General features: G+C 53.8%; 2 protein-coding genes across 2 annotated transcripts in view; one reads left to right on the forward strand and one right to left on the reverse strand.

The window, feature by feature from the left end:
• Positions 1-16072, reverse strand: part of LOC139684145 (uncharacterized) — a 1342464-nt gene that overhangs the window by 1028704 nt on the left and 297688 nt on the right. The gene's annotated exons all lie outside the window — the stretch shown is intronic.
• Positions 1-16072, forward strand: part of LOC139684146 (uncharacterized) — an 800710-nt gene that overhangs the window by 388999 nt on the left and 395639 nt on the right. Inside the window, 1 exon segment of the mRNA XM_071579747.1 lies at positions 12997-13668. Coding sequence (XP_071435848.1) covers positions 12997-13668 — 672 coding nt within the window.

Here is a 16072-nt window from a genome sequence, read left to right on the forward strand (position 1 = left end):
AATATATATTATTATAACTTGCACATCAGCATTCACACTAATACAACACCCAGATAAAACCTTTTTGGACTGACAAAAAAAATACTATTTCTTTTTTGCATTTTTGTTCTGTTCCCTAAGTACTTTTTATTCAGTCTATTCAGTCACTATTTTTTTTCCCCACCAGCCTCTTCAAATACTTTATTTTGAATGACTTATTTTTTTTATCTACAGATTTTTTCAACCCCTACACGTGTAGTGACATTATTTTCCTTATTTGCTAATTCTTTTCAGATGTAAGTAAAGCTCAGTGCAATTTTCAGTCAGTTCAAGGCCATCTAAACCATATAATGAGAGCTATTCTGAGGGAATTGCCTTTAAAATTGTGTATTTTTGCTGGAAATTAGTTCATTGTTAATTACTTTCAAATTGCTTGACCAGTTGTTCCAGGGAGGGTTCATGGGGATTCCAGGCTGAAAGCAGACACCGTTTAAAATTCAAGTTACAAACCTGTCTCAGTGTACACAAGATGTGTCTCCTTCAAGGCCGAAGTCTAAGTTATAAGTTGTTGTTTTCCATAACTTGGCAGGTGGCAAGGCCAGACACGGACCAAAACTAATGGCATCTCATCACACCTGAATACACAGGGGTCCCCCTGTGCAGGCTCCCCTTTCTCCAGGCCCCGATTTCAGGTTTCTGGGGGTCCTGGGGCTCCCCCTTTTCCACACTGCCCCCTCTCCAGGCTGCCGGGGGACCCTCACCTCAGCTATCGCCCCTCTCTGCTCCCCATCCCTACAAGTCACCAGGAATCTGGTGTCCATAAAAAGCTGCAAAACAATGAGATGCAGGCAAAAAAAAACCCCTCACAAATATCAAAACATCAAAGCATAAAGATTCAGCCAAAATCCACTCACAAAAATGTAGATGAAGCCAAAAAATCCGTCCCAGAAGTTCCCCTTCTCTGGTCTTTTCAATTGGGGGTTCGGGGTTCCACCCTGTCTCAGCTGCCGGGGGACCCACGTGTATTAGGACGGGTAGGAAGATGTTCTGTCTCCCAGCCCGGCGGGTAGACGTGTTGTCCCTCAGCCCGCCGGATAGACTTGCTGTGTCCGCCCTGCTGGGAGTGCCCTGCTAATGGGGCGGGGGGGGGGGGCGGACGGGGCGGGGCCGTGCCTGCAACACCCCCGGGAGAAGAGGAGGGGACAGCCATGCTCCTCCTTTTCCTCTTCCTTTTCCCGGATTCCATCTGCACCCGAAGGAGTCTCGGGTGAGCGGGAGAACAGGGTGGGAAAGCCAAGGGGCCCCTCAAACTCCACAGTGCCCCCGCTGCCCCACCAAGGGCCATAAAGGCTGTGCCAGGGAACACGAGAGCCAGGATGGGCCCGGACAAAGCCCCCAAGGGCACCAGGATGTGCCGCTCCTTGGAGCCCGCGCTGGGGCTGCCGCGGGGCGGGGCCGGAGCTGCACACAGGGACGGCAAAGGGCCCTGACAAAGTGCTGCGGGACCCCCGAGCCGAGCCCCGAATAACCTGGGGGGGCTCTGGGGATTTGGTTTGTGTTTGAGGGAATGGTTGAGAGACCCCAAAGCTGATCTGGGAATGCCCCTTGGGGGATATTGGGGGTCCCTTTGAGGTGTTATTGGGTGTCCCACTGTTGGACCCCGGCAGAGCCCCTTGGTGGGTGGGGGGATGTGGGGACCCCCTTGGGGGGGGTTGGTGTGCCTGGGTCAGACCCTTCATTGACAGGTTGGGGAGGGGGCCTCCCAGTACACGGGGGACCCCCAGCAGCCCGGATAGGGGAGCCCCCCCAAAGTGGAGAGACCCAGAGAGGGGGAATTCCTGAGAGGGATTTCTTTGGCTGAGTCTTGGTGCTTTGGGCTGAATCTTGTGAGTACAGGGGGGACACAGTGCTGGGAAAGGGGATTTCAGGGGGAAGCAGGGCCAAGGAAAGGGAGTGTAGGGGGTTGGAGGAGTGGGATGGGGAGTCCAGGGGTCCCCAATGTTGAAGAAAGGGAGTCTTGAGGTAGGGACACCCAGAAAAGCTGGGAAAAGGGTTAAAATTGTCCCCCAATGTTCCAAACAGGGCAGGGTGTGTGGTCTGAAAATGCAAGAGTGGGGGTCCCAGAGTCAAGAAAAAAGGGGTGAGGGGGCTGGAGTAGGTGCGATGGCAAGGAAAGGGGGTGCAGGAGGGTATTTGTGCAGGATAAGGGGGTGCAGGGGCATCCCAGTGCCTGGAAATGAGGGATCAGGAAGGTCCCAACATCAAGAAAAAGCAAGACTAGAGGTTGGGAGAGGTGGTTGGGGGCTGCAGGTTGTGTCTGTGATGAGAAAAGTGCAGTCCAGAGGGTGGCAGGGTAAAGGAATAGGGAGTGTGGAGTTTGGGAGAGACAGGATGGTGTTACAATCTGCTTAAATATTGCAGACATAGCTTGGGTTCAAAATGTTTTTCCTAACAATATTAAAACTCAATTTAGTTAATTAAAATTAGTTAAATAATTAATTAAAAATTAAAAATTTTTTAAAAATGCAGAGAGAGAGGGAAATAAGAACAGTTAGAAAAACTCTAAGAGTACTTTTTAGAAGCAAAGAAAAAATTTTATCACCAAAACCAACTTTTTCTGCCAAGTGTGTGTGTGTGTGTGTGTGTCTGTGTGTGTGTGAGAAGCGATGTTGTCTCTGTTCCTGCAGGCAGAGGTGTGGAATGCAGCTCTTGCAGTGCAGATGTGATGCTCAGTCTGTGCTGCTCTCCCTTGTGCAGCAGGGCTGCTCCTCGCTCTCTGCAGAGCTCTCAGGCTCCGCGGAGCTGTCGCTCACGGGCAGCAGCGGCGCAGCCACCCCAGGCTGAACAGGGCCAGGGCTGGGTTAGCAGGAGCAGAACTGACGCAGGGAGCAAGGCAGAGCTCAGCTTTCTCCTCAGTCTGCAGGGGCAGGCAGGCAAGCAGCTTGGGTGGGGAAGAAGGAGGGTGAGAAGGTGAGATGGGTGAGGCAGGGGAAGGTGGGAGAGGTTCTTGGCTGTGGTTCTCTCTCTCCATTCTCCACGCACCCTACGCACCGAAATTCCAAGGTGTTCTTTGGGAGTTTTTATAGACTGCAAAAATACTTAGACACTGTTTTTTACAGGTAGCTTGCAAATTCCTTAAAAGGAGGATATAGTTTTAGCTAAGTCATTACAACAAGAGGATGCTGGTGTGAGTTCTCATCAGGCAAGAAGTTTGGCTGAACTTGCTGCCATGACTTGCAGGAAGCTTGGGGAAAGGCTTTGGCAGGGTGTTTGTTTGTAAGAGAATTCTGTCTTTGTGTCGAACTGCTGACAGAAAATTCTTGGATAGGACGTTTATGACAGGAGAACAATGGAGGAATAGTATTTATTCCATTTCTCAGTTATTGGTGTATAACAGATGGGTGGGAAAGGGGGGTCAGGGGGTCCTTGGAGTCAAAGAAGGGGAATGTGGGGGTGAGGTTATGTGGGATGTCTGGGAATGGGGGCCTGAGGGTCCCTGGTGTCAAAGAAAAGGGGGATCCAGGGGCTGGGAGAGGCAAGATGGGCAGGAAAAGGGGGGCAGGAGTATCCTGGAGTCAGAGAAAGGGGTGTCCAAGGTTGGAGAACAGGGAATAGCCATGCAGGGGCGTCCCAGAGCCCAGGAAAAGGAGGTGCAGGGGGATAATGATAATAGTAGGGAGGAGAAGGAGAAAACAGTGGGATGCGGCTCCAAAGTGCTGATTTCCAAAGGCGGAAAAGTGGGGAGAGGGTGGGGAAGTGTCCCCAGGGAAAGGGATACCAGAGCAGATCTGCTGCTCAGGGCCAGAGCAGGGACTGGGAACAAGGATTTGGGGAATTCAAGGCAGTGGGTGGTGGGTTTCCCTCCCCATGCTGCCCGTCCTGTGCTTCGCAGAGCCCAGTCACTCCCACTATGAGCCCAGTCACACCCAATATGAGCCCAGCTGTTCCCACTATATCTCAGTTGCCCAGAACGGAATCCGAGTTTGCCCAGTATGACCCTAGTCTGTCCCAACATGGTCTCAGTGCTTCCCAGTAGCCCCCAGTATAGACCCAATGACTTGAGTTGCTCCCAGTTGCCCCATGTATGGTTTCAGTTTTCTGCTAGCATAGTCCCAGTAACTCCCACTGTGGTCCCAGTCACCCCCAGTATGGTTCCAGTGACTTCAGTCTCTGCCAGTATGGTGTCAGGATGATCCCAGTTACCCCCAATCTCTGCCAGAAGGAGCCCAAAGCTCCTGGATCACGTGGAGAATGCACCCAGAGGAGGGTCCCTCCAAGTTCTGTGGCTGCAGGAAGGGCCCTGAGGAGCCGAGGGCCCCCCAGAGCCACCCCAGGCAGTCGAAGGTGGTCTGACAAGGCCTTCTGCTGCCCCTTGTGTCCTCCAGCTTGGTCCCAGCTCCTCCTAGTGTTATCCCAGTTGCCTTCAACATGGTCCCTCTTGCTTCCAGTATCAGCCCAGTCTCATGCCATTAGCTCCAAGTGTGCTCCCAGATATTTTCCAGTCATTGCCGGTATGATCCGAGTCACTCACAGACAGTCTCATTATGGTCCCAGTATGACTCCAGTGCTCCCAGTATTAACCCAGTTCCCCCCACATGATTCCAGTTGCTCCTTTTTACCCCTACTATGGTTCCACTCACTCCCAGTATATCCCAGTGGAGGGGTGGCTTTATATGTTAGAGAGTCTCTTGACTCTGTTGAACTTGAGGTCAGCAGTGAAAAGGTTGAGTGTCTGTGGACCATAATCAGGGTGAGGCCAACAGGGCTGACATCCTTGTGGGTGTCTGTTACAGGCCACCCAACCAGGATGATGAAGGGGATGAATTATTCTACAAGTTGCTGGCAGATGTCTCAAAATCTCCAGCCCTTGTTCTTGTGGGTGACTTGAACCTGCCAGATATCTGCTGGGAGCTCAACACAGCAGAGAAGAGGCAGTCTGGCAGATTCCTGGAGTGTATAGAGGATAATTTCCTGCTTCAGCTGGTAAATGAGCCTACCAGGGGTGGGGCCCCTCTACACCTGCTGTTTGTAGAGAGGGGCTGGTGGGAGATGTAGTGGTCAGAGGCTGTCTGGGCACAGTGACCATGAAGTAACAGGAGTTTTCAGTGCTCAGGGATATGAGGAAGGCCATCAATAAAACCTCTTTGCTGGAATTCCAGAGGGCAGATTTCAGCCTGGTCAGAAGACTGGACCAGAGCATACCCTGGGAAACAACCCTCAAAAACAAGGGGGTACGGGAGGGATGGATGTGCTTGAAGAAGGAAGTCTTGAGTGCACAGGAACAGCCTGTCCCAGTGTGCCGAAAGGGAAGCCCATGGGGAAGACATCCAGCTTGGTTGAACAGGGAGATTCTGAAGGAAATCAGCAATAAAAAGGGAGCTGACTGAGTGTGGAAAAAAAGGGCTGGCTATTTAGGAAGAGTTTAGGAACATAGTTAGGTCCTGTACGAAGAAAATGAGAGACAAAAGTGCAATTTGAAGTCAGTTTGGCTACTTCTGTTAGGGATGACAAAAAGTGCTTCTATAAATATGTTAATAGAAAAAGGACGGACAAGAAAAACCTCCATTCTTTGTTGGACTTGTTACCAGAGATGAGGAGAAGGCTGAGGTACTTAACACCTACTTTCCCTCAGTTTTCACCAGTAGGACAGGTGGCCCTGAGGACAACTGGCCTTCTGAGCTGGTAGAAAAGAGACAGGGAGCTGAATAGTCCCGCTGTGTTCCAGGAGGAATTAGTGACTTACTGAGGCACCTGAATCCTCCCAAGTCTGTGGGGCCAGATGGGATCCATCCTGGGGTGATGAGACAGCTGCTGGATGAGCTTGCCAAGCCACTCTCCATCATCTCCCAACAGTCCTGGCTGTCTGGGGAGGTCGCAGAGAATTGGAAGTTGGACATTGTCACCCCAATCCACAGAAAGGGCTGCAGTGCTGACCCTGGCAACTCCAGGCCTGTCAGCCTGACCTCGGTGCCTGGCAGGGTTATGGAGCAGATCATCCTGAGTGCAATCACACAGCACCTAAAGGATGGGCAAGGGCTCAGAGCCAGCCAGCATGGGTTTAGGAGGGGCAGGTCCTGTCTGACCAACCTGATCTCTTTTTATGATCAGGTGACCCACATGGTGGATGAGGGGAAGGGTGTGGGTGTGTCTGTCTGGACTTCAAAAAGGCCTTTGACAGTGTCTCCCATAATATACACCTGGAAAAGCTGGTAGCCCATGGCTTGGACAGGTGTACCCTCTGCTGGGTCAGGAGCTGGCTGGAGGGCTGGGCCCAGAGAGTGCTGGTGAACCGGGCTGTGTCCAGCTGGTGGCCGGTCACCAGTGGTGTCCCCCAGGGGTCTGTGTTGGGCCCAGTCCTGTTTAACATCTTTATTGATGATTTAGATGATGGGATTGAGTCCATCATCAGCAAATTTGCTGATGACACCAAGTTGGGAGGGAGTGTCGAGCTGCTGGAAGGCAGGAGGGCTCTGCAGAGGGATCTGGATGGACTTGAGAGATGGGCTGATTCCAATGGGATGAAGTTCAACAAGTCCAAGTGCACGTCCTGCCCTTTGGCCACACCAACCCCTGCAGCGCTCCAGGCTGGGCACAGAGTGGCTGGAGAGCAGCCAGGCAGAGGGACCTGGGAGGACTGAGGGACAGGAAGCTCAGCAGGAGCCAACAGTGTGCCCAGGTGGCCAAGAAGGCCAAGGGGATCCTGGCCTGGATCCAAACTAGCGTGACCAGCAGGCCCAGAGCAGTGACCCTTGCCCTGGACTCTGCGTTGGGGTGGCCACATCTTGAGTGTTGTGTTCAGTTCTGGGCCCCTCAGTTCAGGAAAGATATTGAGAGGCTGGAGCAGGTCCAGAGAAGAGCAAGGAGGCTGGAGAAGGGACTGGAGCTCAAGTGTTGTGGGGAGAGGCTGCAGGAGCTGGAGGTGTTCATTTTAGAGAGGAGGAGGCTCAGAGGTGTTTTCATCACGCTATAAAATACCTGAAAGGAGATTGTAGGCAGGTGGGGATTGGTCTCTTTTCCAAGGCACTCAGCAATAGGACAAGAGGGCAGGGGCTTAAGCTCTGCCAGGGCAGGTTTTAGGTTGAATATCAGGAAGAAGTTCTTCACAGAGAGAGTGCTCAGGCATTGGAATGGCCTGCCCAGGGAGGGGGTGGATTCTCCAACCCTGGAGGTATTTAAGGTGAGACTCTACGTAGCACTGAGTGCCATGATCTTGTGATCAAAGTGGGGTTGGATTAAGGGTTGGACTTGATGATCTGGGAGGTCTCTTCCAACCCAACTGATTCTGTGATTCCATGAGAACAGAGCAGGGATGGTGGCAAGGCCCTGTCTTGGCAGAGGCAGAGCACAGGCCCAAGGGGAAGAGCAAAAGAGACAGAAGCTCCACCTCCCTCTCTTTTATACTTCTTGATGCTTCCTGATAATGTCAGATGATATGAAATACCTCTTTGGTTGCTCAAGTCAGGTGATGCTTGTCCCTTCCAATCTGTGTCACATCCTCTGGGCCTGATGAATTGAGGCCTGGCTGAAGCTAAAGCTAAAACTACCACACCCCATTACATTCTATTCTCAAGCTCCATTTCTATGATGGTTCGGGATAGATTTCACACACTGAGAAATGACTTAACAGAATTCCAGGGATCTTGCTTTCAACTGGCCACATCCTGGGACTGAGAGGATCTCCTCAAATAATATTTTGGGTGTCACTGGAGTCCTCAGGGTGCTGGAACCCGTGGAGGATCTGCAGCTTTGTCCCACCTGGGTCATCAGTAATTGTCACCAAAAGTCATCAGGAAGGAATGAGACCCTCCAAGCCCCCCTTTGGAGTGTCTGTGACTCAGACACTCCTTTATTCTGGGCAGAGACAGGGAGAGAATCTTTCCAGCTCCATACAAGCCCTTCCAAGAGTTCTCACGTATTTATAGATTTTGTCAAACAAAGAAATTAACCTTCATTTCTTCTAAGCTATAGAGTTCCCTTCATTAATTACTATTCTATCCTTTATTGGTTTTTTTGGTCAACATTCTTTGGTGCTTTTATCATTGTGTCTCAGACAAAATCTCCAACTCTCAGGCTGAAATGTCTTTGTTAATCTCCTCTGTACCTTCTGGTTGCTCCAACATGGCTTTGAGGGACCATAAATTTAAGGTCCCAGATGTCCAATCTTCAGCTCCCTCAGGCTTCTCTTTCCTGCAGCCCATCAGAGCCAGTCCAGGGAAACTCAAATCTTTGGGGCTTGAAAGACAAACTGATCAGAGTCTGTGAGAAGTAACACAGTCAACAATTGCCACTAATTAAAAATGTAGGAAAGTTGTCTAATTTGCAGCACTGGGAGTAACTGGGAAGTGGCTTCTTGGGGCTGGGCTGGGATGTGAAGGAACCAAAGGCAAACTGGGAGAAGATCTGTGGAGTCTGAGGAGGTTGGGAAGGCACATTGAGGGTGCATGGGGTCTCCTGGGAGAGCTGAGGGCAATTGGGAGGAAGTTTAAGGGGTCCTGACTGGGCTGGGAGGGGGTTTGGTGGTTTCTGGTGGGGCTGAGAGGGACTTTGAGGGGTCCTGAAGGGCTGGGTTGGGAGTGGGTTGGGAGTTCCAGGTGATCCTGGGTGGGCTGGTGTGACTGGGAGGAGGTTTGGGGGACGTCCCGGGCGGGCTATGGGAGCATTTAGGGGCTCCTTTCCCCCCGGCCCTGCCCGGACCTGCCGCTGGACGCCCCCCAAGACGCTGCTGGGGGTCGGGGCTCTGTGTCGGGGTTTGTCCTCCTGAGCTGGGGCTTCTCCCTGTACCACAAGAGCAGGGGGTCACCAGGCGTCGCGTGTCGCCCCCTCTCCTGCTGTCCCTCTGCCCCCAACGGGCTGCTCCCAGTGTTCCCGGTAAAGCTTGCCAGTTCTCCCCAGTGCCGGTCCCGGGGGTGTCTGGGGGGAGGGAATCAGCCAGAGAAGGCCTGGAATCATTTTCCAGCCAATCAGAGCGCGCGGCGCTGATGACTCCGCAGTTGCCAGGCAGACCCGCAGCGCCCCGCGCTCCCCACCCCGAGCCCACCTGCGCCCCCCCTCGCCCCCAGCGCCCCCCAGGACGGCAGTTTGGGTTACGGGAAGTTGGGGGCGCCGAGGCCGGACCCCTCCGCGCTGTCCTGGCCGTGGCGGCTGCGACGGCGGCCGAGTGCGGGCGGGAGCGGCCAAGAGCCCAGCGCTGCCCCATCCCGAGCTGCTCCAGCTCCATCCCTGCTCCTCCCGCGGCGGGGCGGCGGGCCTGGGGGCAAAGGGGGCCGGGGGGGGGGGGGCGCTGGGCCTGGGGGGAGAAGAAGGGCGGGAGGGGGGGTGGAGATGCGTCAGGAGAGGAGGGACAGAGCAGGGGGAGGAACCGGGACAGGGGACACAGAGAGAACAAAGCACCGCGTAGTCGGCGCTCGGTCGGAAGGTCGGTGTGGGGCGAGGGGGGGGGGAGGGGGGCGAGAGCGGTTTTTGGGCCCCTCGGGTGGTCCGGGAGGGACCCGCGGAGTGGGGAGAGCGGAGAGGGGCGATAGCGGAGCTGGGGAAGCCCCGGAATGGTGGAATTGGGGGGCGGGAGCACAGAGGGAGCTCCGCGCACCTTAAACGGGGGTCCCGGAGAGGGAGAAGTCCCGGCAGTGTGGAGAGGAGGGGGGAGAAGCAATGCAGGGGGGAGGTGGGACCCCCAAGAGCCTGGAGAAGGTGAGAGCTGAGAGAGGAAGGAGCTGTGGGATTCCCGGGATCCCCGGCAGCCCGGAGGGGGTGGGATGGGATCAACAATACAAGTGGGACCCCCATCAGTGCAGACTGGAGGACCCCAATAACCCCACCGTGGAGAATTCAGAGAAGAGGAACTGCTGGGAGGGTTGTTTTGGGCTGAAGTTTGGTGTTTTGGAGGTATTTAGGGACACAAGATTAGAGGTGGTGGAGACGGAGGGCGGGACTCGGGACGGCTGCGGGGAGAGGCGAGGGGAGAGCGGCGAGTTTGGGGGGCTTTTGGGGACTCAGGGCGGGTTTTGGGGGTCCCACATTATGCACCCACCCCCTACTCTTCCCTGGGACACACCGCGCTGTGTTGGCAGTGAGAGTGAAGGTGGAGAAGCCAGGTAAGCCCCTCCCCCATCCCGGGACTGCCATCGGGTCCGTCAGGCCCATCCCACAACCTCCTTCTCCCCCCTCCCCCCCCCCAAAAAAAAAACCCAAAACCCATCCTGAGATCCTGAAACCCCAGACTTAAAACCGCAGGGTTCCCCAAATCACCTCCTGGACCTGCCAGAGCCCCTCAAAACGCCCCAGAGTCCCTCCCACCCCCCCAAGACTCCCCCAGAGTCCCCCAAAACTCCCCAGACCCCCCTAAACATCGCAGAGAACATCTCAGAGACCCCCAAAACACCCAAGAGAACCTCTCGAGTCCCTCCAATATTTCATCCAGACCCTGCAAACCACCCCGAGACCACCCAATCCCTACCCCCAGACCTTCCCAAATTCCATCACCCTCCCTCCAAACCCCCTCCCAGACCACCCCAAATGTCCCCAGGACCCCCAAACGACCGCAGAACCCCCCAGGCCTCTCCCAGATACCCTCAAACCAGTCCAGGACCTCCCTAAATTCCCTTCCAGGTGCTGAAAACTACCCCAGGATCCCCCTAAAAGCCTTTCAGACCTTCCAGACATTTCAGAACCCTCCAACTTCTTCCAGACCAGCCCAGATACTCCCAAACCCTTCCCATAAACCCTCGTCCCTGACCCCCCCAAACCTTCTTGAAGGGACAGTTGAAACAGAGAGAACTGAAGGTAAGGGAGACACGTGGACAGCTCGAAAAAGCAGGAAAATCTGATTATTTTGATGGGTTTTTTTCCTAGAAGCTGAAAGGAGGAAATTGGGGATGATGCTCTTGGAAAAGGGAATGGTGTGAGCGAGTGAGGGGCGACCACAGTGTGGGGAACAAAGGGAGTCACCCCCAAAGGGGGCTTTGCTTGGGGGGCATCCCTGGATGCTGGAAAATCCTGGGATCTTCCCATGCCTCCAAATGGAGGCGCCTGGCACAGATCCCCTAAAACCCCAAACCTTCAAGACTGGGCAAAAAAACCCCAAAATATGGAGATTAAGGAAAAAGAAATTCAAAGCACCAAGATTCACTTCTAAAAAACCCTCCCAGAAATTGGCTCCCTGTGTTCTCTGTGTTTAGGGTTCTGGGACTCCTTCCTGTCCAGGCTGTTGGGGGTGCCTTGTGTTTTGGGTCCCATCTCTGGGGTTCTGCCTTTTCCAGGCTGATGGAGATCCTCGGAATTTCAGAGGTCCCCCACTCTGTGATATGAACCCACTGAGTTTCTTTGATTCTCCCCTCTCCAGGATCCCTCCAAGGAATGCCAAGGGTCCCAGGGGTCCTTTCTGCCCTGACTCTCTCCTCAGGGTGCTCAGGGACCCCCCTGGATCCCAAAATGGACAGCCCAGAGAGGGGGCACCCTCAGGACCCCCAGCGTCCTAGAGAAGTGGGGCCCTTGGGAACCAGCACCCCAAACAGAGAGTCAGGGGAGGAGGGACTGAGGGGACCCCAAATCCCCTCTGGTGTCCCTATTTGGGGGTTGAATCTTGGTGTTTAGGGCTGAATGTTGGGGGTGCAGGTGGGACACAGAGCTGGGGCAGGAGGTTTTCAGGGGGTCACATTGCCAAGAGAAGGGATGTGATTGCTCAGAAAAGTGGGATGGGAAGCCCAGGCATCCCCTGTGCCCAGGAAAGGGGGTACAGGGGTCCTCGATGTTAAGGAAAGGTGGGTCATGATGTTGGAAAACCCAGAATGGCCAGAAAAGAGGGGTACAAGGTGTTGCCCAGTGTTCCAAAAAGGATCTGTGATCTGGAAAATGCAGGAGTGGGGGCACTGGAGATCCCAGAGTCAAGGCAAGGGGGGGTGTGGGGACTGGAAGAGGTAGGATGGCACAGAAAGGGGGTTCAGGTGTGTGTTGCTGTAGGATAAGGGGGGGTAGGGTCATTGCAGTGCCTTGGAATGGATGATCAGGATGGGCCCAAGTTAAGGAAGGGTAGGACTAGGAGTGGGGAGAGGTGGTTGGGAGGTGGAGGTGTGGTCCCTGTGCCCAGAATAAGGGGAGTTGAGGAGGTGGCAGAGGAAAGGCAAAGGGATTGTAAAGTCTGGAAAAGGCAGGATGAGAGGGAAAAGGAGGGCAGGGTGGTCCTGGAATCAAAGAAAGGAAGGTGTGAGGGCTGGTAAGACAGGAATGGGCAGGCAGGTGGTGGTGGGGCCCTGGTAGCCTGGAGAGGGCGGTGACCCTGGAGAGGGAGGACCCCCAATACACAGGAGATCCCCAGCAGCCCAGAGAGGGGGGGACACTCAGAATGCCAAAAGGGAGAGGTCAGAGAGGAGAAGCTCATGGGAGGGTTTTCTTGAGCTAAATCTTGGTGTTTTGGAGGTTTTTCTGGACACAAGATGCCCAGTGACTTTTAGAGAGGGACTTGGGCAACCCAACCCAAGGCACTCACAGCTTGTTTTCCCTAAAAACCAAAATTTATCCTTCTGAAGTGTTTAGGAATGGCGGAGGAAGCTGCGAGGAAGAGAAAAATGCCGCGGGCCCCCCAGGGAGGTGAGGAGGAAGTCAGTGCCCCTTTGCCCCTCTCTTGTGCTGCATCTTCCAGCCCAGCATGGCCCTGTCTGCAGGACAACCCCACTGCCGACGCCGTCCTGCCGGGACTGGATTTGGGGGGATGTCCTTGGCCTTCCCTGTGGGCCAGAGGCAAATGCCCTGAGTGTCCTTGTTCCTTCCTGCCCCAGGCCCTGAGCTGAGCACGGGGAGCACGGAGGACAAATCCCCCCAGCAGAACCTGGTGGCAGAGGCCACTTTGAACAGCTCCACAGAGCAGGAAGTCACCGAGGAGAAAAAGCCACGAAGATCCCGCAGGAGGAGAAGCTCTCAACTGAGCTTTGGGTCCTCTGAGCAGGATAGAGCCACCCAGTGTGGGAAAGATGGCCAGAGCTTCAACCAGAGCTCTGAGCTGGGGGTGCAGCAGCAGCTTCAGAGCAGGGAGAAGCACTACAAGTGCTTGGCATGTGGGAAGGGATTCAGCAAGAGCTCCAACCTGATTCGCCATCAGCACATCCACACTGGGGAACGACCCTACAGGTGTAGGGAATGTGGGAAGGGTTTCAGTCAGAGCTCTACCCTGATCCAGCACCAGATGATCCACAATGGGGAACGTCCCTATGAGTGTTTCCAGTGTGGGCAGAGGTGTCGGACCAGCTCAGAACTCCTCAAGCATCAGCGCACACACACAGGGGAGAGGCCCTTCTGTTGCAGTGACTGTGGGAAGAGATTCAGCCGGAAGTACACCCTCATCCTGCACCGGCATCACCATACAGGGGAGAGACCGTACCAGTGTGGGGACTGTGGGAAGAGCTTCATCCGTAAGTCTGAGCTCATCATTCACCAGATGACCCACACTGGGGAACGGCCGTTTGAATGTTCCGAGTGTGGGAAGAGGTTTCAGAGAACCTCAGATCTCCTCGTGCATCAGCGCACACACACAGGGGAGAGGCCCTTCTGCTGCACTGACTGCGGGAAGAGATTCAACCACAACTCCAACCTCATCACCCACCGGCGTATCCACACTGGTGAGAGGCCTTATGACTGTGATGAGTGTGGGAAGAGCTTCACCCACAGCTCTGCATTGACCAAACACCAACGGACCCACCAGTGAGGGAAGATGCACGAGTGGCCCGGCTATGGGAAAATCTTCATCTGCTGCTCCATCTCTATCACCCACATTCCTTGTGACCCACATTTGGAAGACCCCTGGCTGGTGGTCTCCACATCCTCCTGGTTCTCCATGGGCACTTCAATTAACACAGGGGGAGGAACATCCATGGTGTCATGGGTTTAGTTAGACCCAGATTTAGGCTTTAGTTTTTAGAGCAAGGGCTTGGACAATCAGGTGACTGGAGCTGGGTCAGCCCAGCTGACTCCTACTGGCCAACTCTATTGCATCCCATATTCTGACATCATCTCAGATAGAAGAAGAGAGGGAGGAGGGATTTTCCTTCTTCTTGCCAGATGAGCAAGGAGTTTGTTGGCATTACAGAGCTCCTGGGGGGAGACCAAGATACTGGGGAAGTTGAAATTTATTTCCTGTTTGTTCTTGCTACCTTTTATTCTTAGTGTGTGGTTTGTATTTTATTTGGTTTCTATTTTATTTTCTGTTTAATATAACTTGTTCTGCTGAACTATGTCCTGTGTTTTGGTTTTTGGGGGACAGAAGAGGAGACTTTGCCTCTGAAATGATTACTTGCCATTTTGCCACATCAAAGCCATCACATATGGGGACACAGACTGAAGTGGGAAATTCATTGGGAAGGGGGATTTGCTGACTTTTGACCCTAAAAATGTCCTCTGCTCCATACCCTTAGTTTATCTTGTGGCCTCAAGGAATGCTGAGTGGTGTTTCAGAACTTTTCTATGCCCAATAATTCCATAATTCCAATTCTCTGTGGCTCTGCCTCTCTGTGGGCCATCCAACCCAACCCTATGCACATTCACATGATTCATTTTTTTGGTTTTTTTATTTACTTTGATCCATCTTCATCCCTTAAAATCACCTGAAATTGGGATTAAAATAAAGAAATTAAACAAAGACATCCAAAATTCCACCATTCTCCTGGGAATTGGAGCAGGAAGTTGGGGTTCAAAGGGATATTCAGGAAGATTTCAGGGTTCTGTGGGGATTTGGGAGAGTTTTCCCCAAAACTGGAGGTGTCCAGACCGACTGACATTTCTCCATCATTTTGCAGTCCAATATCTGAGAGGGATTGATCTGTCAGCTCATAACACCTCAATCCCACCCCAAAATGGCTCCATGCCAACTTGAAATGACTCAATTCCATCCCAAAATGGTTTAATGCAACTTGAACCCACTTAGGGGGAGCCAGCAGCAGGAGAAGGGGTGCTACAAACCCAGGGAGGATGGGATAAAATTGAGAGGGCTTGGATGCAAATTGGGAGGGTTGGGATGGGACTTGGAGGGGGATGGGTTGGGGATTGGGAGACAAGAGATGGGGTGTGTGGAAAAAGTGAGGGAGCTTCTGGGGTGCCCTCCTGTCCTGAGGGAGGTACTGTGAGGGAGAGTGGGGGACATGTGACATCAGCATTTGGAGTGGGGCCCCACAGGAATGGACACAGGGAGCTCTTTTTGAGGGGATCCTGCTGCTTCCCACTCGTTCAGGGGGCTTTAAATATCTTTTGAGGGTTTCCCTTCTCTTTTTCATTGGCTGAATTGAACCTCTTTCATCTTGGGGGGATGAGATGACCCTATTGACAGAAAAATCCTGCTGTTTTCAACCAATTTTTAGGGGTTCTAATTAGCTCTTCGGAGACACTTCCTCATGCTGGGGGTCGCAGGGACCCCCTGGCTCCACTTAGGCCTGAGGGGGGTTATAATGCCCAGTTTTGAAGTGTTACAAGTGGCTTGTGGGGGGCCCAAGTTTGATGCACATCCCACCTGCAGGAGGGTGTCTCCCCTTCCTTCAGATCTGCTGGGGTGGGGCTGGGACCCCTCCCCACACAGGGGACACCCACAGTTCTTTCTGGGGGATGAGGTTCTTCATGCACTGGGACCAGCCCAGCTGGTGTCACAGAATCCCAGAATGTGCTGAGTGGGAAGGGACCCCCACGATCATGGAGTCCAACCCTCAGCCCTGCACAGGCCCATCCCCAAGAATCACATCCTGTACCCCAGACCATCATTGAAAGCCTCCTGGAGCTCTGTCAGCCTTGGGGCTGTGCCCACTGCCCTGGGGAGCCTGGTCAGTGCCCACCACCCTCTGGGGGAAGAACCTCTTTGTAAGATCCAACCTAATCCTACCCTGGCACAACTCCAGCCGTTTCCTGGTTGCTGTCCCTGGTCCCCACAGAGCAGAGATCAGTGCCTGCCCCTCCTCTGCCCCTGCCCAGGAAGTTGTACCTGCAATGAGGTGTCCCCACGGTCTCCTCTTGTGCTGCTGAACACACCATGTACCCTCAGCTGCTCCTCACATGCTGCCCCTGCAGGCCCTTGCCCATCTTGGTGTCTTCTTTTGGACACTCTCCAGTGGCTCAATCTCTTCCT

This window comes from Pithys albifrons, chromosome 32 (assembly GCF_047495875.1).
Source record: "Pithys albifrons albifrons isolate INPA30051 chromosome 32, PitAlb_v1, whole genome shotgun sequence".
In the NCBI taxonomy this organism is placed as follows: Eukaryota; Metazoa; Chordata; class Aves; order Passeriformes; family Thamnophilidae; genus Pithys; species Pithys albifrons.